Source organism: Naegleria fowleri (genome assembly GCF_008403515.1).
Source record: "Naegleria fowleri strain ATCC 30894 chromosome Unknown tig2, whole genome shotgun sequence".
Classification (NCBI taxonomy): Eukaryota; Heterolobosea; class Eutetramitea; order Acrasida; family Naegleriidae; genus Naegleria; species Naegleria fowleri.
Window position 1 is genome coordinate 107475 of NW_025407934.1, and position 23278 is coordinate 130752.

Genomic DNA, 23278 nt, shown 5'->3' on the forward strand with positions numbered 1-23278 from the left:
TTTTTTTTTTTTTTTCATTTTGGCTAAACTCCGGAGTATAGACGTTGTATTCATATATATCCTCTCAATTTACAAGTTGGTTTGCTTTTTATCCTTTTAGAAAATTTTCGTCTCGACTTAGAAAAAAAAAATTTGAACCACTTGTCACTAGTTGAACATCCAAAGACACATCAGAAAGAATCGGCGCACCCACAGGCATTTCCATTGCCAAATTATAAGTCATCCCTTGATGATTCACAAAATACCTCGTGAGATCATTATTCAATGTTGGATATTGAAATGAATTATTCAATAAATTTCCAAACCCAGCTTCACCATCCACATTTCGACCCCATGTCACAATCGCTTGTGTTTGAAAATTCGGAGATGAAAGAGCTTGAACAACAGTAGGTAAAAGATTCAGTAGTCCTAGTAGTGACTGTTGTTGTCTCTTCTGATGTTCATCTTGATTCAGAAGAACCCAAGTGATCGTAATCAAGACAAGGACAATTTTGTAACGGAACCGTAAACGACGTATGGATTGTGTCGTATGATGATCTTTCCTTGTGCAAATCATCATATGATGATGACAGCAGTGATGATGATGTCTTGGAAGAGTTGGAACGTCGTTGACAGTTTCGTTTCAGCAGCAGATGACACTCGAGTGTTCGGTTCGGTTCGCTATTTTTTGTAAAGTTCTTTTGAAAAGAACCATGTCAAATTCTCTCCTCGGCACACATGGAGACCAACCAATGAAGGTGAATGAATAAATGAATGGGATGAATGGGATGATAATCAACAACATGATGTTTGATTCGGATTGAATTCTCTTCTCACTTCTTCAAATTTCACCAAAGTGAAAAAAAAATCAAAAAAAAATGGGTTCACGATTCTTGCTGGCAGCCAATACTTGTCTCGGAATGAGTTGTGTGTTGGGAGTGTTGGGTGCTTTGGCTTTATTTTCATTATCGATTGTGGATTCGTTGAATGTGAATTTTTCAAGTCATGTGGATAATAAGGATTTTTGTGGAATTACATGTAGGTTGTTGAAATGATGTGTGTGCGAGTGTGATGTATTGTGTGGTATATTGTGGTGGTGATTGATTCTTGTGGTTTGAAATGGAATTGGCATCATGATGAAATATTGGAATATTTGTGAACTCTTATATTTCTATATTTGGACATATTTATCGGGTATCTTGAAACCATTCATTATCATACCATGATTCTATCTCGCTCCTCTTCATCGACTCCTCTTTTTCTCATGATGATGATCATCCTCTTTCAAAAATTCCAAATTCGTGAAAAAATCTTTTTTTTTCCACACTCATTTCACTCCAACAATTTTCACTCAACATTTCAATAACAACAACACTCAGCTCTCAACGAGCATCGTCCCTTCAGTGTTCAATACATTCTTTCCAACACGGATTCCAACTCGACACACATTTACAAAGTTTGTGCCGAAGTTCAACCCGGAGCCTTCGCCGGACACAACGGAACGTTTTGTATCTATCCGAGTGTTCCATATGATGATCACGGACAACCCATTGCTTCTCAAATGAAAGCATTTTGTGGATTTTCATTGGCAGTCATGTTTGAACGATTTGGAATTGTGTTGGGATATCTTGTTGGATTTGTTTTTGCCTTGTTGTGGTTGACCATGGGTCGAAGAAGTATTGAGAATAATAAGATCAAGTGGACGGGAAGAATTTTTGGTGGAATTTATACGGTATGTGTGTTGTTGTGTGTTGCAGTGAGAGTGAGTGAGTGTGTGTGTGAATATATATTTATTCATCGATGCGTCGTGTGTGATGGGTACACATGTGAAAATTGATCCATTGAATATTCATGAATGTTTATTCATGTGTCAAATGTATTTATTTATTTGGATGAATGTTCTTGGAATGATGAAAATTATTGAACTCGTTTTTTGTGAAATGTGTGTGTGTTTATTACATGATACGCACGATTTGAATGAAATTAGATCTGGAGTGTATTGAGTATTGCTGCTGCTTTTTATTTAATGATTGCAGATGCTTCTCGTGTTGCAACTAGTGTTGATTGGTGTAATAATGTCTATATTCCTCATTATTGTAATCCTGGAGGATTTGATGGCCCTGTCGAAGAATGCAAATGTGATTTTGGTCTCTATATTGGAATGCCAATACTTGGTGCTTGCTTAATTCTTGTCTATGTGTTCTCCACTATTACATGCATTGTGAAATGGGTCGCTGAATATAGAGCTGTACGTGAAGGTTATCGTGATTTAGATGCTTCAGTGGATGAATTGACCAAACAATAATTTTGACTCGTGCCTATTTCCAACAACAATCTATTGATTCTCATTGTATTACCTTAACAACAAACTAATTTATCATGTTTGATAAACCAAATGTTTCATTCATTAAATTATAAAATCACTGTGATTTCCATTCGAATAACAATTAAATTAGGATCATTCTCATCATTCACACAAAAGTAATTAAAAGATTTTAATTTCCAATTATTGTTCCTCCCATTTGGCATGGAATTTTCCTTGCATGTCAAGTCTCTCGAAGGTGTGAGCTCCGAAAAAGTCTCTTTGAGCTTGAATCAAATTTGCAGGTAAACGACCCCTTCGGTAAGAGTCATAGTAAGCCAAGCTTGAGGAAAGAGCAGGTGTTGGAATTCCTGCATTGATTGCCAATTGAATGACCTTTCTCCATGAAGCTTGCCTCTCAGCAATTTCCTTATTGAAATCTGGATCTAAGAGTAAACTTGGTAAATTAGGATTGAGATCATAGGCATTCTTAATACGATCCAAGAAGATGGCTCTAATGATACAACCACCCTTCCAGATACGAGCAATTGAACCAAGTTTCAGATTCCATCCATATTGCTTGGAAGCTTCAGCAATCAAGTTCATTCCTTGTGTGTAGGAGCAAATCTTTGAACAATAGAGAGCATCCTTCAATTGCTTAATCAAAACCTTCTTGTCAATAGTCTCTGTAAGATCGTTTGGTGTTGGTCCAGTTAATTGCTTTTCAGCTTGCAATCGTTGATCTCGCAATGAAGAAATATAACGTGCATCGAGTGCAGAAGCCATGGTTGGAATGGCAATTCCTCTCTCGGCTCCTTCTTGCACTGTCCATTTACCAGTTCCCTTACTACCACTAATATCGACAATTTTGTCAACAAGATAGCCCTCTCCTTGATCGTCCTTCTTCTTGAAAATCTTGCTTGTAATTTCAATGAGATAGCTCTTCAATTCGGAATTATTCCATTCAGAAAAAGCCTCAGCAATTTCTTCATTGGTCAATTTACCAACATGCTTCATCATGTCATAAACTTCAGCAATAAGCTCCATGTCACCATATTCAATTCCGTTGTGAACCATTTTCACATAGTTGCCAGATCCTCGTTCCCCAATATATGTGACACAAGAAGGTTCATTTTCTAATGGGGCAGCAATCTTTTCCAAGATGTGCTTCACATGATTGTAGGCTTCCAAAGGACCTCCAGGCATGAGAGAGGGACCGTGACGAGCTCCTTCTTCACCACCGCTCACTCCCATTCCCATATATAAAATTCCATATTCTTCGGCTTTCTTGGCACGTCTTTCAGTGTTCAAGAACCATTCATTACCACCATCAATGATAATGTCTCCCTTGTCCAAGAGTGGAGTCAACAATTCAATAGTCGAATCTACTGGATTACCTGCTTGAACAAGCATAATAATCTTGCGAGGTTTAGCAAGACTGTTCACAAATTCTTCGATGGTTTTATATCCATGAAGTTGATAGGCACCTTTTCCTTCATCTTTGGCTCTTTGGACCTGTGATGATGATGGTTGTGTGTGAGATTAAAATTTGGTACGCCAATCCGAACCATAACAGAAGATTCAATGAAAATCATCAGAATTCACAAATTCACATTCTAAAAAACATACAGTGTCTTCTGTCTTTGAATAGGTTCTATTATAAACCGAAATAGTAAATCCCTTGTCAGCAATATTTAAAGCTAAATTTTGGCCCATAACAGCCAAGCCAATTAATCCAATATCTGCCATGTCTGTTTTTCATTCATGAATGTACGACCAATAGATACCGATAAGATGATATATTTACACATTTCCGATCATGATCAAACATCATCATCATGAGAGTCATCCATGAACCAAGACAAGTTTAAACCAATCAAAAGAGATGATGAATGAACAATAATCACCACATCGGAACGCCAACATTGTTTCCTTCTTCTTCACCATCCAACACTTACCAAAGTAGTCGACTCGAAGCTCACTCTCAAATGTGTTTCTTGTGGATTTGAAGAAGGAATTTTTTTTTAAGGTGAATCTTCAACGCCTGTTCGACCTAATAAGGTTCATCCAGCGGCTCCCCCTCCAACAATTCGCCTCTTCCTTCTTCAAATCATCCACAAGAAAGGTCACCACCTCTCTATCCATCGCGATGTGGAGGAGCAGTCTCGTGAAGATCTCTGATAATGAGAACACTCTCTCTCGTGCGTACAATCATTGAAATTGTGCTTCTTCGAATAGAGGCGCATCTTCTCCATCGGAAAAGGGTTTGTTTGTGCTTGCACTTGAAATCCGCCGATAGAGAGACTTGAAATTCTCCACTTTCCCATCTATTCTCTCTTTTCCTCATGAACATTCTTCTCATCCTTTGTGGTTTTTTCAAAAGAAAAATCTCTCACGAGCTGATCAGCATTGCCCTCACGACGGCTGATATCATCATCCTTTTGTTACTCCTCTCTTCTTTCAATCAACAAAACTCAAACCACCCACAACAAAAATGTATCCAAAAGCAGTGAACAAGACGGACAATATTACGTAAGTAAAAGATCATGGTATGGGAAGGAAATCATCAAGATGTTGGAAATGATCATTCATCATCGGAATATGTTGAATGAAATGATTACATATCATGTTGAATAATAATGAATTACTTGATCGTCATCTAATGTTCTACCATTCAATGTTCAACATGAAAATAATAATAATAATTATAACAACACCAACAACACACTCTCATCACACCATTATTCAGAATTGTCATTATGGGAGCATCGGGAGATTTAGCCAAACGTAAATTATTCCCTGCCCTTTTTACATTATTCAAGGAAGGCTTTTTAGCAAAGGCTTGGCGAGTGATTGGATACGCAAGATCAAACTTGAGCAAGGAAGAATTGATCGAGACTCACCTCATGCCATTCCTCAAAAAGTACGACAAGTCAGATTTGGATGCTTTCTTTCAACATGTTTATTATCAATCGGGCCAATATGACAAGGATGAAGATTTTAAGGAATTAAACAAGTTGATTGAAAAATGTGAAGAAGAGGGTAATCAAATTCTTGAACAAGAATATAGAACTCAACTCGAAAATAAGTGTCTCTCTGAAGATGAAGTGTTTGAAGACACAGAATCTAGATCACCCACGACTCTATTCAAGCCACGAAAACACAGATTCTTCTACTTGTCCTTGCCACCAAATGTCTTCCTTGTTTCAGCAACCATGCTTGGAAAATTTTGTAAGACTCAAGGAGGATATAATAGAATTGTCATTGAGAAACCATTTGGACGAGACTTGGTGACATTTAAGAAATTGTCAAATGGTTTATCAAAAGTGTTTGAAAAGGATGAAATTTATCGAATTGATCACTACATTGGAAAGGAAGTTGTTCAAAATTTGCTTGTCCTCAGATTCGCGAACGTTATTCTTGAACCATTGTGGAACAGAAACACCATCAAGAGTGTTCAAATTATTTTCAAGGAAGAATTGGGAGTAGAAGGAAGAGGAGGCTATTTCGATTCCTATGGTATCATTAGAGATGTGAGGTGAGTACTTGATTATTTTATAATTTGGAATTTTTCATCTTGTAATGGCTACGACGTCATCATGGCTTTCACATTTTTTTCATGCAACTCGGAACTTTGTCATCAACTATATTGGAATTTACTTCATTATGCCCAAAATTTAACACATCAGTCAAAATCACTTGTTACAAATTTTAGCACTCATTGCTATGGAACCACCAGTGACATTGAGCCCAACCGATATTCGTAATGAAAAGATTAAGGTACTCAAGTCTATTCAACCTGTCAAGATGGAAGACATTGTAGTTGGTCAATATAAGGGCAAAACAGTCAACGGAGAAAAGACTCTTGGATACAGAGAAGATCCTACTGTTGCTGACGATTCCATTACTCCAACGTATGCTGCTTGTGTCTTGAAAATCAGAAATAGAAGATGGGACGGCGTTCCTTTCTTCCTAGAATCAGGAAAAGCTCTTGATGAAAGATTGGCCGAGATCAGAATTACTTTCAATGATGTTCCTGGTAATTTGTAAGTTTGTGACAAGCCATGGTGGATGGTGCCTTACTAACACCTTATTTTTTAAATTAATAATTATACTATTCCATCATTTAGATATCATCATGCTGTGGTGAGCGCAAACGAATTGGTGATTCGTATTCAACCAAATGAAGCTATTTATTTCAATATTGTCAACAAGGTTCCTGGACTAGGCGAAAAGCTCTCAGAATCTCAACTCAACTTTACTTATAAGAGCACATACGATCCAAAGAAGATTCCAGATGCTTATGAACGTCTCATTCTCAACATGTTGCAAGGTGACGAATCAAACTTCTTGTCTGAAGATGAACTTAAATATTGTTGGCAAATCTTTGATCCAATTCTTCATGAATTACAAGAAAAACTCGTTCAACCAGAGGTTAGTACATGATAACTTTTTAACATTTTGAATCCTGACGACGACGACGACATTGTGGTCATGATAATATAGCCATACGTTATTGGAAGTGCAGGACCTACCGCAGTTCATTATCTTCGAGCTCGATATGGACTGGTTGCAAGCAAAAATGTGAGTAGGATACCTCCTGAACTTTATTCAAGTCTTTAATACACTCACTATTTATTCTCAATTCAACCTTAATAATTCTTACTTTCAACAAAAATAGCTGGGAGATTCAGATTAATGCTCAAGACAGACATAAAGTGCCGCCCATATTTTGTGAAATGACGCCGACTGCTCGCATCACCTTTATGCTTTGTGATTCAATAAGCGATAAATGATTTCAAATAATTTTTAATTCTTTTAGAGTTTTCAGTCGTGCAATATTTCCAATAATTCTTGTCATGTACAAGTATTCCATGTCGTCCTTCGTGTTGTGGTGGTCACCTTTTTCGAGAGCTGAAATGATCTTGTCCGTTTGATTAGTAAAAAGGGAAGTTACTTCCGGATCATAATGCTCAAAGACAAGTGACCCCAACATTTCAAAAAGCTTCAACAGATAGAAAGGTTTTCCATTGAGAGGATTCTTGTGCGAGCAACTGCGTTCGTTCAGTAAAATTGAAAACAGCACCTCAATCATACATTTCATGAAAAGAGTTTGTTCTCGTAAAGCTGATATCAGTTTGTTCAAGCGTTCGAACATGATCGAGCTCATTTCCCATTGGAACTCAGTACTATCTTCGGGTCGGTCAGTCACAAAGAATGAAAGATACCTTGTCAATAAATCAGTCCAAAATTGATGACAATTTAGAGGCAAGTCTTTGCCATACTTCTCCAGCACTAATGAAATTATTTCAACCCCTCTATCAAATAGTTCAATTTGTGATCGATCTCTTTCTGTCATATGTCGAATAACCACATTTAAATTATGGTTTACCATAGAAAGAGAAATACAATCCAAACTGGTTGCTACCACTGAGAGAATTCTCTCCAAGAACTTGATAGCCTTCACCACTCCAATTGGTTTTGTATTTGGTGTATTCTCCATCAAGCTTACATAGAGGCGATCGTGAATATCACTGAGTGGCATTTGTTGCTTCGGAGAGGCAGAAAATAATTTGAGTTCTGCAGTGAGCCTCTGTTCTGCATTTGACTCGTTGAACGTGGTATCTGCTGAATGGCCCATTTTGAGCCTCTTAATTGCCATCTCCTCAACTTGTTCCATCTCCATTTGCCTCAATGGGATCAATCTCAGCTCATCGTCTTGCTCTAAATATTTCAATCCCGATGACCACAACGAAGGCATTGATTGATTTTCACGAGTTTGGAGAGTCAATTCGGTATCATCATGTTCTTCAGTGTCGACATGAACCTCAACTTGAATACTCTCCTCAAAGAATTTCTTAGCTGAAATAATAAATTCATTCAAATCCATGGTCGGTAAATGCTCGATACGTTGCGAGCCTTATTTGCAAAGCCTTTGAATTTTTTTTTGTAAATGGAAATTACAACGAAATGAATCGAACGATGCTTTACAAAAAATTCAATGTTCTCTTCTTCCCTTAAACTCTGAACTGAGGTGTTTTCATCAGTTCTGAACGATGAACCTTCCAATCAGTTCCACTACAGAACGGCAAATGTTTTCAATTCGGTTTGAAGTCTTTGAAGAGAGGAAATGATGGTATTGAACTCTTCATCGGCTGCAGCACCATGAGTGGGTAGAGAGGGTTGATGCGGAGAATGCGTTTGAGATATAATAGAGAATGATGATGAGGAGGATGAAGAGGAGAAGGGAGTAGCAGTAGTAGCAGCATTGGTATTTGTGGTTGAGGACGGAGGATGATTCATTGATGATGATGGTACAGGAAATTCAATGGAATGGACTGAACGATCACTGAAAGTCCGTTGATGAGGAAAGAAAGGAGAGGTGGCCTGAAGAGGAGGATCGTTATTATTGGTATTCTGAAAATGACTACTACTACTGGAGGAGGGAGGTAACACGAATTCATGAATGTCATCGACTCGCAACTTTGGGGAGGAGTTCGTGGTTGGCTGGTGATTATTGGGGGTTTTTGGAATTGAGGAAGATGGAGCATCTTGATTGGTACCTGAGTGGTGATTTCGTTGACTCGGCTCGTGGTCGTCATCACGAGCGATTACTGTATTGGTTGAGGACTCTGTGAAAACGAACGTATCGACACTGAGTGACAATTTTTGATCCAATTCATCCTCAATATTACCGAAAAGAATGTTGTCATAATTGTTGTGGGTGAACATGTTTTGTGAGACATGTTGGGACAAAGAAGGTTGCTCAGAGTGGTGTGTATGTCGTTGTTGATGTGAAACGGCAGTCGTCGTTGTTGGTTGCTCTAGAGCCTTAATTCCCTTATTTGAACTGTTGGTTGGCTTTGAAGGTGTTTTAGTGGGAAGGAATTCTTCGTGTTTTTGTTGCAAGAGAGTAACTCTGACCAATACTTGACCCGTTAGTTTCTTGTTCTGCATCGAGTCATACAGATTATACCACCCACAAAGATCAGTCGAATAGGAGAGAGGTGACAGATCAATGATTGCCACACCGACAATCGATTCATGACCCTTTTTGACTTGGTCCGTAATTTTCAACATGATCTCATTGTGATATTTTGCAAATTCCTCATTAATGTGAATAGTCGTGTAGTTTTTAGAAAGTAAGTCTTGCCTAACAAGTTCAGTATTATTACCTCTCAAAATGGAGAAATAAACTATATTATTAACGGAATAAAATGATAGTTATCACTACCATTTGATCATCAAAGAAACTTACGCTGACCTTCATATTCAATCTCGTGTATTCTTTCAATAGTAATTTGAACATTACCGAGAATGGTAGGCGTTTTAGGAACATAGAGCTCTTCAGAGGTTGTCGACGATGACAAATCAAATGCAGCATTTTCTACAGAAGCCGATTGATGATTCTTTTCATTGGTTAATGCACTGTTCTGCAATAAATCTCCAAGAGCTTCCTTCATTTCTCTAATGTCATTTCCAATTTTTGTTATTTCATTCCTGTAAATCTTCTCAAGTTTTTTAAATGCGTGAGAAAGTGTCACAAATGATGCGGACGACGATTTCATGTCATTATCTGAAAGATAGTTCAATAAGTTTTCTCCTTCTTTCTCTTCGAGGTTTTTCTGTTGGTATGTGACCACGACTTGTTCTTTTGTAGAAGGCTGCTTTCTTTTCGATTTATCATTCAGTAAGGATGCAAGCATGATACTTTCCTCGTAAATGGAATCATTCGGATCCACACGAGTATGATCGTTGTGATTGACAATACTACTTTCTGAAATCCAAGAACGATTGTGATTTGCTTTGACTTGCTCTTCTTCCACCTTGTTGACGTATGCCACTAGAACTGAATTCGATAGAGTATCATCGTCTTCTGACATCTTTGGTGAGCCATTATGATCGAGCTTTCGATAGTAGACTCCACCGGTAGGCAGGCTCTTGTTTGAAAATATTGGAATATTTAAAATTCGTGATGATGCTGGCCTGAGAGAAGGATTATAATCCATCATGCAAGAAAGTGTTTGCAACGTGACAGCAGTCACTTCATAACTTGAACTTCCTGTTAAATAATGTTTCAAAACTGAGAGGCGATTGGTTCTTAGGTCTAAGTGTTTTGATAAAATCGTGTTGAAAAATTTGCTCTCTTTCATATACCTTGGGTGTGAAAATTCTTCATTTTCTGCTTCAAGTCGCAGAATTGACAATGTATTGATCAATTGATCTTCAATTCTCATGGAACTGAAGAGTGGATATGGAAGCATCATTTCTGCAAAAATACATCCCAAAGCCCAAATATCATTGGCCACCGATGTGGTATAGGATTGTCTCAGTTCTTTGTAGAGTTGTTTTTTGTACTTGTGAATTTTGTCCTTCTTTCCAAGAAAGATGCGAAACACCAACTCTGGAGGGCAATACCACAACTGATTTTCGAAAAATTCTTTCACTAACACCTTATTTTCCTCAAACTTGATGGTGTAAGGATCAAAAATACTTTCTCCATGTGGTTCATCAATAAATTTGTGTAACATGTCTGCCTTATCAATCACATATGGACGTAACATAATTTTTCTCGTCTTCTTCTCAATTAAAATATTACAAGGAGAAAACGAAAAATATGGTTCGCCCACAGCATGAAGAATAGCTGAAGCCTCCAGACAGCATCTCATCACTTGATGAATTAAACTCTGTTTTAAAGGTTGAAAATTCTTGCTTCTCAGTCTATTTTTATACAGTAAATATCGCAGAGAAACAATACCATCAATCCTTTCCACTGTACAGAAATACTTGTCCGTATATTTTGATTGTTTTTCAATTTGTTCAAAATAAAAGCAATCCAACAAATTCACCAAATTTTTGTCTCGAAGAAACAACAAGCAATCAATTCGTGTATGAATGTCATTGTATTTTCTCAAGAGCTTTTCATCTTCCGATTGATATTTTGAATGATCATAAGAATATAAATATTGTTTGGTAATTAAATAATGATGATGATTGTGGGTTGAAGAGGAGCGAGGATGATATTTTTTCGTTTCCGATTTTCGTTCTTTTTGATTCATAGAACGGGAATGACCATTGGAAGTCAATGATCGCCTCACACAAATGTATTGATTGTTACTGAGGGTTTGCACCACCTCATAGTCATCCATTTTGCAAATATTTCAAGTCGAATTGAACTTTTTTTGAAAAAATAACTTGTACTTTTTTTGGCGGTAAAACTTGTCGAAAAACAAAACCCACAAGACTTTGTATTTCAATGTCCCAAGAAGAATAATCGAATATTGTGACTGTGACAGGAAAGAATTTATTCATCCCTCAATTATTTTCATGCATGGGCTTTATATTTTTAATTCCATTGTTGATGATTGGACGGCAAAACTCTCAAAGATTGGATCATGTTTTTTCACGTATACTGAACCATCGAATCTTTTCTTCGACTCACAGAGAAACTTATTAAAATCAATGCGCACACACCAAAGTGCACTTCTCAGAACCACTCTCCAAATCCAAAATAATAATACAATCAGATGCAGTGTTGTTTGGCTGTCTTACAATAAATAAATCCCTACCACGAACTTCTGCAAAGATCTTGGAGGATTCTCTGTTCACATTGGTGATGGGTGCATGAGTTTGAATGGGAGTGGAAAGTGAATTTTTGGGAGTTAAGAGTGTTCGATACAATAGATCACCGTTATCTGTTCTAAATCTTTCAACAATCAAATCGTTATGGTAGATGCTCAAAATAATGAGATCAAACTTGAACATGTCATCTAGATCAGAATAATTGATATCATCAAAGCCGCTAAGAGTATACAGAGAGTCACATCTATGGGAGTGTTTCATTCGTTTTCGAATGTCGCTTCCAGTTAGAGGAACTTTAACTATATCGACATTTGCACTCTCAAGAACAATTTCCTGATCACAGGGCACAGACTCCCATTTTGTTTCGATGGACATAGATGCTAATTTCTCCTTGTTATAGGTACATGTAGATTGAATTAAGGCAATACGGCTCAATGAATAAATAAATAAGGTAGTGACAATGGTTTCAACAGGTTCCTTGAATTCTCTAATGGATACAACGTGCATGTCCCGAATCCACTCGCCATCAAAGAAAATGAGAGGTCTTCCTGAGGTGGCATGCAACAACATTGTCATGGTGTCTTCCTCGCTTCTTGATTCTATCCAATATTGCCCACAAATTACTCTCTTCACAGCAAATGCTTTGATTGCTGAAAAGTATGCATTCATTGAGACTGGAATTAAGGTTGAAAGTGTCACGCTCCATAAACGCTCGCCATTCTCGACATTCCATGCAAAAAATTTAGTAAAATCCGAATTGAGACAGGTCACAATTCCAAATTTCAAATTGATGGCATCATTGAGAAGGATTTTGGTGTTAGGTCCATCTTCATCCTCCCAAATAAGGCGAGCAGAGTCTTGTGTGATCACTTTAATACCTCCATTGACGGCTAGAATAAGGTAATCTAACTTGTGATAGTGATAGATATAAATACAATTCAGGTATCTACTCGCATAGTTCTTTCTCTCATTTCTGAAATGTAGCATTGTTTGTGCAGTTTGGGACCATATCAATCTTCCTGAAAAGTCATAAAATTCGAATGCATTGGAGGCAGCTCTTATGCCTCCCAATTTTCTGACAAGAGAGGAAGCAATTTGACTTGTAGTGGATTCAACTTTGGTGTCACTTCTTTGAAATAAAAGTTGATCCACAAGTGGTGACAAGGTGTCTACAGCGAGATATAAATCAATTACATAAGGTGTTAAGTAGAGCTTAGTGAAATCATACAAGTGGCATCCATGAAATCCTCCATCTCTGTATTCAACTGGTATGTCAGAAAGATAGTATCTATTTCTTTGATGGTCACTATTTTGCAAGAGTGGAATGATGTTTGCAATTTCATAAACTGCTTGGCATTCATCATTCGAATCTTTTTTTGTCACATACACAATCTTGTCTCTCACAAGTATTCTTCTCGAGTTTAGTTTCTTACTAATTTTACAAAACAACTCTAAAGATTTGCAACCTCCATGCGTAAGGGTGCTTTGTTCTTCTTGAGAAAGGTCATGATGCACTGTATCCTCCAGCTGTTGCTTCCAAAACACTCCATAACAATCCATCAAATAATTTCTCCATAAATATTCACTCATCATCACCAAATGATACCACGCCTTACAAGTACATGAAATTTGATTCAACACAAATTTGGGACTCTGAAATGATAAAATCACAAGAAACACTTCTTGAGGGAAATCAGAGCAAAGCCATAAAAAATTACCGTGACGTTGACCCTTGTTATGTTCCGAGTCATGGCACAATACTTTGGATGTTTCCTTGTGTACTACCTCCGATTCAGAAAATTTGGTTTGGTCACCGCATCCACCCTCATATGGTTTGCTTTGTAAATCGAGAGAAGTTTCTTGCATTTTTTTCTGTTGAATTAGAGAGTTTTTCTTACAGCCACGAAGAGGACAAGTTTTGTCTTCTTCTTCTGACGAGGATTTTGATTCTGGGTTTCAGTCTCTGACTCGGGTAGTACCAATGAAAAGAGGTGTTCCAAAGTGGTGGTGTTGGTAGTATTCAAGTCTCCTTCTAACCAAGTCGTGTGGTGTCTGAATTTGAGACAGTTGGATGCAATTTGCGATTTCAGACTGACCCATTCCACCAGAGTTTTAAGTGTATCACTCTGGCTATTGAACTCGCCATTCAATTCCAATCCGTTCATGAATTTGAATTGAATGGAAAGATCAAAGAGAGGTTCTTCCGTTCGTTGTGTTGTTTTGGAATTTTGCTCAGCGTCGTTGACATGGTGATTGGAGTCCGTCTGTGTGCTGTTGTTGTTATTGCTTGTGATGATCTTCCTTCCTCTTTGTTCTAATTGCGACACATGAGCCTCATCTTGCTGAAGATGTGAGAGTTCTTCTTCGGTAATGGGCTCTTCATCATCACTCATTTCCTCATCATCATTCATGACAAAATCTTCATCTTCGGGATCTTCATCCGCATGTTGGTTGTTCAGCTCTGGCAACGTGAAAATATTATAGGTTGGCTTTGGAAGAAGATCCGAAACATCCCAATGATTAGAATTTGCAAGAGTCAATGCACACGAAATCACGTGTCGACACATTTGTTCTTGAAGCTTGGGGGAGTTGGCGAGACCAAAGTATGGATCCAGCTGGATTTCGGAATAACCTGGAAATGAAGCGATGGAAGTGCCACAGAAAGGACAAAGCATTTTTTAAATTTTTTTTTGATAATTCGAGAGCATGCTGGAACATTGAAAAACTTGTACATTGTTGAACGAAGGACGATTTACATTAGGTCAGTTCAGTTGAAACAAATTCGAATCTTGGGAAAAGCCTAGAAGAAACGAGAATTTCCTTTCAATAAATGTCCATTCTTTTCATGAACGCTCACTTGATGTATATAGACTTTGTCGTCTTCTGAATTGGTTTTCAAGTGAATACTCATTTCACAGAGCATTTTCTTGTCGTCTTTCAACTCATCTGAAGTTGGTTCTTCAAATTTGGCACAAACATACCACAACCCCTTAAAATCTTTTTCAATGCCAATTTCATGAACCTTCTTGGTTTTGTACGCATCACGCAACTCATCAACTGTGAATTCAAAATATTGTTTATGATGGTGAGTTCCAAAGAGACAGTAGACTTTGTTTTTCTTGTGGTACCCAATTTCCCCAAATACTCCATCCTTTACTATTATGATTAATATATTTTCGAAAATATATTCAACAATAATCAAACGATAAACAACATTATGGTAAACCTACCTAAATGCACCCATGCTCTCTTTCTATCACAAAAATGCTCAACTAAAAAGAAATGTCATTTAGTTTCCGAAAACCCTGAGCAAGCTTTCTCAACATACCTTGATAATCGATCCAAGCTTGTTCATCCAAAGCCTATGGATGACACCAATCAAAAGAATGTTTGCAAACCAACGCACATGCATGAATATCAATATTATTGGTATTCATCAAGAAGTCCATAAAATATTTTCAATAAAGAATGATCCACCAGCATAAGACACATGGCGACAATGAATATTCCATTTCCAAACTTACTCTAACATGATCGCCATCTCTCAACACATCTTCAACATAATCCTCCCTACAACATAAATATTCAGCTGCTTGATGATTAGAATTGGAAGAAGAAGAGGCAGAACAGCTATCCAACAACATGAGATCATAAATCTTGGAATGTTTTCGTTTCTCCTCTTCATTATTTAATTGATATGAACTCAGAATTTGGGAAGCGAATCGTTCCTCCATATCGGACAGCAATTGGGCAATCTTAATTTTGCTATCTTTGACTGGAAACACCAGACGATGATTTCTAAAGGCAACTCTGAGTCTCATCATTTTCCGTGTTGGTTGGTTTCTTTAAACACTTGCAAAAGGAGGGATCGAGAGAGTAGGAAGAAAATGTTCAGTGGTGGAGCTGTGTGTTGGGAAGAATGAAGGCTGTATATTCTCTCAACTCTCTTTTTTTCGTTTGGTTTTTTGGAGAGAGAATGGAAATCCACAGTGATACTTTTGGAAATTAAATCAGCAGGCCCTTAAAAGGGAATAATCTCAAAAAATTGAAAATTCATGTTGACACCAATTAAAATATAATCATGAAAATGAAAAGATTTCTCATCGTCGGTCACAACACACTCGCAATGAAATTATGAACTTGAGGTTTAAACCACTACTATGTGTCAAAGTTCTTTATCTTGTGAAGAAATCATTCTGTGAAAATATGTTAAAAAAGAAACTTCTTTAATACTTTGACAACCATAGAATCAGTGGTGTCCGTTCAAATAATTATTAAATACAATCATATTTAGCTGTTCAAAATTGCCTCAAGTTCCTTCTCTGATTTTCTTTGTTTGATGGCAATATTCACACAGGCCATCACAAATCCAATGAAAATGAAAGCAAAGAAAACATAGTGGAGATATGCAAAAATGACACCAATACCTAACATGTGTTTTACATAGGTGTTAATCATGACTTCAATGACAGTGGTCTGAGCATATTTGCTAAATGTTGTGGCACAGAATTGAACAATGGTGATCGAACTGAGCATCATGAGACCCGAATTGTACAAGAAACTACTGGTCAAGGTGTCCTTAAATCGAATTGGATACACAGTGAAGAATGGAATTCGACCTGCCACTAAAATATTTCCTGCCAATGTACTGAACAATAAATAGAATGCAAAAATACTGTACAAAATCAATCCAAAGAGTGGGAATGCCAAATCGAACCAACGGAAGAATTCATTCAATCCACCCCACAATGGATATGGAGGAATGGAATAAACAATCAAGTGAGCAATCCATAAAAGAGAAATTAATCCCAAAATCACTCCAAAGACAAGAGAGAAAATGTAGAGAACAATCCATCCACCACCTCGTTCATAGGCAGTTTTGACCTTTTTGAAATCGTCATCAATTTGATAGACTGCATCCTTGAAGGCACGATAACTACGAATGGATTTTGGTTTGGCTCTGTTTCCTGGTTGTTTTCTCAAGTCATCCAATCTCTATTTGAAATGGGTATGTCGATTTGTGAGTGTGTGAATGTGTGAATTTGTGAGTGAAAAATAAAAGATCGGTAAGTGCATGGTGAATACAAGATCATGTCCATTCAAAATATAAGTGACAAAAATTCAAAATATTCACACAAAATTTTGAGAGTATGAAAAAACAATTGACCGTTATGGTAATAGTTCAATCCATTATCAAAAAATTACAAAATGTCACAAACATCAATCGTGTGTGTGTTAACAAAAATTCATGAATTCATCAAATCCCTCTCACTTACCTTACCAATTTCGATCAACTTGTGTGCTCTTGCGGCATACTTCTTTTGTTGAACAATAAATTCTGCCTTATCAATTTTCTTTGGACGATACACAAACCACAAGACGCACTCCAAAGGAACGGCGGTCAAACCACAACCACCACAAACACAGAAACAAACCCAACCAGCCAAACTCAAAATTGCCACATAATACACCAAAAACGACATTCTTACTTGGAAAGTGTCTGAATAAGTGTCAACGGCAGTACCAATTCCATTCAAAGCACCCGATCTCGAAGAATAAGAACTATATTGTGTGTATTTCTGCACGGGGAGAACAGCATTTCCCAACCAAATATAAGAAATACCAATTATTAACAAACAAATACCAATGCAAATCAAAGCACCAACTCCTCCCCACAAACACTGACGTAGGAAACCTTTTGGAGTGCCTGCACGATCCTCATCGTATGATTCATAGTAAATGAGCGCCCATGGGACCACAAAACAAACCAACACTCCGACGAGAGCGAACAAAATTTGCCAAATCACTTCGAGTGCGGAACCAATGCAACCTGCTTGTCGGGTATTCCACACATCGAATGGAATGATGAGAATGACACATCCGGCTACTGTCATTCCCAGTATCTATGGAGTGTGTGAGTGAGGAATGAGTGAGGATGGTGAAGAATGATGTTAGGAAAGATTAGAGGATATTGTTGTGAAAGTGGAGTTGAAAAGAACAAATGAGGAGAAGGATGATGGAAAAAAAAGTTTGGTGGCGATATTCGAGGAATTCGGTGTTGTGTGTGAAAATTTGTAAAATGTGCGAATAGCAACGTTGTGGTTGTTTCGATCATTGTATCCATTCATTACATTGATAAATAACATAAATTTCATAGAAATAGTAGTCGTTTCGATTATACATAAAACCACATGGATCACAGGAGTGGTCCGCCATTATATCGTCATGACCCATCACAAGTCAAATGCCATACACATCATTACCAATCGATCATTCAACCACACGACCATCACCATCAACAACAACAATATCATCATTATATGAACCACGAATCATTATCTCACTCAATCACACCACCACAAACTATCAAACACTTACACTTATCAGTTTGGGAATTATTCCTTGAAAACGATCGGCTGGACTCGACCAGAAAATAATAAACAAAGTCGAGAGGAAAATAATCACTGCTGGGAAAATACCCAAACAAATGATGAGGAAAATATTTGGGACTGTCTGTCCGTCCGTACAATCCATTTTGTGGGTTTGTGTTCTTCTTTTTGAATTCGGTATGAAAAACAATAACAAGTCAAAAATCAGTTATTGTTGTAGTTTCGAAATCAGTGAAAAAGTTATTGTTGTAGTTTCGCTTCTTCAGACGATGATGATGAAAAGGTTGGCCACAACAGTGGAATGTCGAGAGAGAGGACCTTCGCGACGGAATCGACAACAAAACCCTAGTAAATTTTTTTTGAGTGGTTTGACAACAGACGTTTTACTTCAACGGTGCTTTCTTACCTATTCAAAGACACCCTCACTGATCTTTTTAGCGCTCACTTTCAATTAGAGTTCAAATTACATAAAAATGTTCGATTCGTGATGATCCCATGAGCTTTCCTGAGTTCCTTTTCGAAAGAGGAAGATTGAAAAATATATATTTTAATTATCATAACATCTGATCTCAATGATGACGGATTCGATACGTTCACATCCCTTTTTTTGATGTTGGAATTAGATATTCAAATTAATTCTTTTTTGGGCGAATACTTGACAGAAGCACAGGAAATAAGTCCAATGCATTCCCTTATTCTCTAATTTGGAGTTGCACCAACATTCATATTGTGAATGAAATTATTTATGAAAAAATTATGGAGGTTGTAAGATGACCTTCCACGTCATATCTGAACCTTAAAAACACGTCCACAAGTTCTTTAATTCTTCATACACACAATTAGAGCTGAACTTGACAAGCTTTTCAAAAAAGAAAAAAGCGAAAACACCTTCAACCTAGCAGGCCTACTTCCAACAGACTTTTTGAAAAACAACAACAACATCATCATGAGGAAGGATTCATCTTCTTGTCGTGGATCATCATATACCACACCTTCATCCGATCATCATCATTGGTATGTGGATGAAAACTTTGTTTCACGATCAGAGCTCTTTCCGATCATGAGGACCATTCATGATGATCAGAATCTCCATTTTGATATCATTCATAATATTCAAAATAACATGTACTTTTATTTGATGATGATGAATCAGACGGGAAGGAATTGGGTGGGCATAAACAAGAAGGTAGTTATTAAGGATGATATGAATTGGGATTGTATCATTTACCAACAACACCAGGAGGAACCGGTTCTTCTCTATAGATCATCCACAACCACAGATGATGCAAATCATGGTTCTACCTTTGATGAATTACCACCACTACCATCATCTCCGAGTAATTCCGATACATCTACAGAGAAGGACGTTACATTACCAATTTTCATCATTACCTTTCCGTTGATGAAACGAAAATTGTGTGCCCATAAGCATGTTCTGCAACAATTCAGTCATTTCTTTGACACCATGTTTAGAAGTGAAATGATTGAATGTTCCAATAATGAAATGGCAGTTAAAGAAGATGAGAAAGTAGTGGAGCTTGTGATGGATTTTCTGCATTTGGGATGGATTGGCCTTTTTTCGAGAGATCTCTTAACAAGTTTGCAAAACGTTTCACAGTGTGTTGAATCTGTGGATTATACATTTATTGGCATGTCAGAAATGATACAACTTTTAGAAAAAGCAGATGAGTACAGTATTCCATGTTTAGTTGAGGCGATTGCTCAAACGATGAACGAATTCAATGCAATGATTTTTGTCAAAAGGGCTCTTTCAATATCTGAAGAATTGAGAACGATACTCTTGGATCATGCTTCGCATATTGTTGCAGAAAATATGTCATGCATGATCGCAGACCATATTTACGATTGTGAAATTTATCGAGAGAAAGATGGCTCATGGTCCATCCCAATTGAACAACAAATCAAAGAGGAAAACAACATTCGTCGTTGGTGTGAACAGCTTTCAATCACGAAATATGCCGACCATTTAGTGTTGTTTCAACAGAATTTATTTATTCATGCATTCTCCAATCTTCCTTCGGAATTTCTTTTAAAGGTTTTAAAATCAAAATCCTTTTCAGAAAATACACACGACACTATCGCATACATTTGCATGTGGTTATTACAAAACTTCAATGGTGAAGAGGAACATGACATATTGAGACCGATTTTTCTATTCTTGTATTCACTTGATCTATCTCAATGTAGCATGACATTTGTTGACCTATTTATTGTAAGAATATTTATGGAATTTTTAAAGATGAGTCATCTAACAGAAGAATTGCATTTTACATCTAGTTTATTAGTTCAAAATTTAATAATGACTAATCAAGAGACGCAACGCCAAACCACGAATGAAGTAAGCGAAATAGTTTTGGAGTCGTTATTGAAGCACCTAAAGCTGAACCAAAAAGAAGAAAATAACTCTCCCTCGTTCAGTGAGACCATTTTGACCATGTTGCTTAGAAAAATTGATACAGAACGATGAAATCAGTTCCAACAAGCATACAAAGATCCGTTTTCCTCTGTCACATACAAACTTGTGGATGCAATAGAAACAGATCGAGCTCTGAAAGAATATGCTTTAAATATGGTGAGACATGTTCTGTCTCAGGTTTTACTCGGATCATTTCTTCTTACTGACAATAATATTTTTGTAAAGAACGGCGTTCAAAGTCGTACGAGGAACCCCCAACGAAAACACATCGCTAGAGACAAACATCCTATTCAAAAGGTGCTCCTACTAGGATTAGACGACTGTGGAAAAACAAGACTGCTTTACAAATTGACAAACAAAGAAAACGAAGACCTATTTCCAACAATTGGATACAATGCAGAAGCAGCACAATATGGACCTGTATTTGTGAATATTTGGGATATAGGAGGTAGTATCAAAATGAGACCACTCTGGAAACAGTTCGTCACAGATTGTGACATGATTATTTATGTGATAGACGCTTCAAATTCTGAACGCTTCCAAGAGGCAAAAGAATCACTTGATTCATTTCTTGAGTTTTCTCATCTCAAACCTGGATGCACGTTTGTTATTTATGCCAACAAGATGGATCTCGTGAAAAATGTGACACATACATTAAGAGAAATTCGAAATGTTTTTTCAGAGAAATATTCCAAGTTTATTAGTGACTATTCTGAAATGGACTCTTTCCATGATATAACTTTACGACAATTTTATACTTCCAAACTCCACATTCAATCATGCAGTGCCTTAACAGGAGATGGAATTTCGAGCGGATTTGAAATTCTCTTCACTCAATTTCCTCGTCAATCTCATCGATTTGGTGAAATAGCGCATATTTTAGAGTATATCGATCTTACAGTTCAACATCCATGATTATCAATTTTTTTCCAATAGTGAGTTACACCTTTATTTGTTCAACCACTTGATGGAATTCCTTTTCCTTCTTTTCTTGAGGAATCTCCATTTGTTTTTCTCCCTTTTCTTCCGTTTGCTGAATCAAAGGATTGAATAACAACAATACAAAAATGGCAAACACCAACACTCCAAAACATTGTAAAAAGTAATCAATAATATGCAAATAACCAAAATATAACGAAGTGAAGATGGAAACGACAGCTGACAAAATTTGTATGAATGCGCTCAAAACCATTCCAATGACAAGTCCAACAATTTTGATGTAAGGTTTTTGTGATGGAGCCTCATGGGTCGATGGATTGGCTTTGACATTTGACACATTTTGAGATCGTTTTCTAATCACATACAATAATCGAGCCCCAATGGATATAATTAAGATAGATTCTGTGATTATGACAGTGGAATAGATGACAAAGATAATAATGAAAATTGGAGTTGGATCCACTTTGAAAATTCTCATTTTGAGAAGTAAATGGACAATTCCATTTGTAATGATAAGAGCAAAGAAAATGATGGTTGAGAAAGCCATGACAGTGGCAACCCAAAACAAAATCCTGTACATCTTGAAGGTCACTGCTCCTGCCAACTTGGCAGTTTTTAAGCTAAATGAAAGGAAAATGTCAAATGCCAAAATGAATTGTTTCGAATATTTTAAGAGAATCAACCAAGAACTTACAACATGGTAATGACAAAACTCATAATCAACAAAATGGTTGCCATTTGTGAAACGACCAAAATATTTTCCATCGCTGAAAATGTCCACATGACTACAAGATAGGTATTCAAATTCTCCACACGAGTCAAATCCTCAAATTGATTCACTCTCAATCCAGTTCCATTATACACCAATCTAAAAACCAATCCAAAATATTGAACCAAAATGAACACTGAAAGCAAGAAGAAGAGAATTTTGTGATTTCTCTTGATAGACTCTCTCGCCTTAAACATGACATAACCAATGACAGTAAGGACAATGGAAAAAACAACAATGAAAAAACAAGAATTGGCAATGGAGGAAATATTTTCAGATGGAGTGGGAAAGAGTTTGGAAAGAGAGGCATGAGTCACGTTGGAAGAAGTGACATTGGCCATGTTGTTGTTGAAATATTGTAAGAATTCAAACGAATTCAAGTGGAACAGAAAGGTTTCTTGTTGAGAAATGTCAATCAGAGAGAAATCTGACATGATCATCGAGAGTTGCAATGAGGAGGATTGGAAATTCTTTTTATTATTGAAAAGATAACGACAATTGGTGATGGCAAATAAATCGATTTTGTCGAAATACACTATGAAAAACTACAATGAGGACTCAAGACCTTTCAAACAGAGAGATGACGATCTCTATCTCTGTTTGAAAAGAGATGACGCTCTCTATTGAGTTTGAAAAGAGATGATGACCTCATCTGATGGAATGAAATTTAAAGGGTGAGATTTACCACTTGTCATTTTCTCCTAATAAGAGTGTTGTACTCGAGTTGGAATTGTCTTGATCTCTAAAGAATAAAGGGTCTTGAAAGGTGATACAGCATCTTCTACTTCCTGAAATCCTCAATGGTCTTTCTTAAAAACAAGGGACATGGTTTATCTGATTCATCCCTTGTTGTGGATAAGAAAAAGACAAACCTTTCATAA

The 23278-nt window shown here is 37.0% G+C and overlaps 11 protein-coding genes across 11 annotated transcripts; 3 read left to right on the plus strand and 8 right to left on the minus strand.

Annotated features, from left to right (window-relative positions):
• Positions 1-857: 857 nt before the first annotated feature.
• FDP41_000318 (uncharacterized protein) lies at positions 858-2284 on the plus strand (the record flags this gene model as incomplete). The annotated part of the gene is made up of 3 exons (XM_044706455.1): positions 858-1017; positions 1359-1711; positions 1967-2284. 3 exons carry the CDS (start codon positions 858-860, stop codon positions 2282-2284), a joined length of 831 nt encoding a protein of 276 aa, XP_044569132.1.
• A 201-nt stretch (positions 2285-2485) lies between these two features.
• FDP41_000319 (uncharacterized protein) lies at positions 2486-4348 on the minus strand (the record flags this gene model as incomplete). Its single annotated transcript, XM_044706466.1, has 4 exons — positions 2486-3796; positions 3911-4032; positions 4240-4277; positions 4335-4348. 4 exons carry the CDS (start codon positions 4346-4348, stop codon positions 2486-2488), a joined length of 1485 nt encoding a protein of 494 aa, XP_044569133.1.
• A 427-nt stretch (positions 4349-4775) lies between these two features.
• On the plus strand, positions 4776-6980 carry FDP41_000320 (uncharacterized protein; the record flags this gene model as incomplete). Its single annotated transcript, XM_044706478.1, has 6 exons — positions 4776-4813; positions 5031-5819; positions 5971-6327; positions 6412-6715; positions 6788-6865; positions 6963-6980. The coding sequence occupies 6 exons, from the start codon at positions 4776-4778 to the stop codon at positions 6978-6980; spliced, it is 1584 nt and encodes a 527-aa protein (XP_044569134.1).
• Positions 6981-7079: 99 nt separating this feature from the next.
• FDP41_000321 (uncharacterized protein) lies at positions 7080-8171 on the minus strand (the record flags this gene model as incomplete). Its single annotated transcript, XM_044706489.1, has 1 exon — positions 7080-8171. One exon carries the CDS (start codon positions 8169-8171, stop codon positions 7080-7082), a length of 1092 nt encoding a protein of 363 aa, XP_044569135.1.
• A 188-nt stretch (positions 8172-8359) lies between these two features.
• FDP41_000322 (uncharacterized protein) lies at positions 8360-11430 on the minus strand (the record flags this gene model as incomplete). Its single annotated transcript, XM_044706500.1, has 2 exons — positions 8360-9477; positions 9540-11430. The coding sequence occupies 2 exons, from the start codon at positions 11428-11430 to the stop codon at positions 8360-8362; spliced, it is 3009 nt and encodes a 1002-aa protein (XP_044569136.1).
• Positions 11431-11740: 310 nt separating this feature from the next.
• FDP41_000323 (uncharacterized protein) lies at positions 11741-13729 on the minus strand (the record flags this gene model as incomplete). The annotated part of the gene is made up of 1 exon (XM_044706511.1): positions 11741-13729. One exon carries the CDS (start codon positions 13727-13729, stop codon positions 11741-11743), a length of 1989 nt encoding a protein of 662 aa, XP_044569137.1.
• Positions 13730-13743: 14 nt separating this feature from the next.
• FDP41_000324 (uncharacterized protein) lies at positions 13744-14538 on the minus strand (the record flags this gene model as incomplete). Its single annotated transcript, XM_044706522.1, has 1 exon — positions 13744-14538. One exon carries the CDS (start codon positions 14536-14538, stop codon positions 13744-13746), a length of 795 nt encoding a protein of 264 aa, XP_044569138.1.
• A 125-nt stretch (positions 14539-14663) lies between these two features.
• Positions 14664-15687, minus strand: FDP41_000325 (uncharacterized protein; the record flags this gene model as incomplete). Its single annotated transcript, XM_044706533.1, has 4 exons — positions 14664-15019; positions 15094-15135; positions 15192-15225; positions 15388-15687. 4 exons carry the CDS (start codon positions 15685-15687, stop codon positions 14664-14666), a joined length of 732 nt encoding a protein of 243 aa, XP_044569139.1.
• A 466-nt stretch (positions 15688-16153) lies between these two features.
• FDP41_000326 (uncharacterized protein) lies at positions 16154-18397 on the minus strand (the record flags this gene model as incomplete). The annotated part of the gene is made up of 3 exons (XM_044706544.1): positions 16154-16858; positions 17140-17766; positions 18242-18397. 3 exons carry the CDS (start codon positions 18395-18397, stop codon positions 16154-16156), a joined length of 1488 nt encoding a protein of 495 aa, XP_044569140.1.
• An 801-nt stretch (positions 18398-19198) lies between these two features.
• Positions 19199-21604, plus strand: FDP41_000327 (uncharacterized protein; the record flags this gene model as incomplete). The annotated part of the gene is made up of 2 exons (XM_044706555.1): positions 19199-20611; positions 20747-21604. The coding sequence occupies 2 exons, from the start codon at positions 19199-19201 to the stop codon at positions 21602-21604; spliced, it is 2271 nt and encodes a 756-aa protein (XP_044569141.1).
• A 25-nt stretch (positions 21605-21629) lies between these two features.
• Positions 21630-22738, minus strand: FDP41_000328 (uncharacterized protein; the record flags this gene model as incomplete). The annotated part of the gene is made up of 2 exons (XM_044706566.1): positions 21630-22248; positions 22323-22738. The coding sequence occupies 2 exons, from the start codon at positions 22736-22738 to the stop codon at positions 21630-21632; spliced, it is 1035 nt and encodes a 344-aa protein (XP_044569142.1).
• Between the last annotated feature and the right edge of the window lie 540 nt (positions 22739-23278).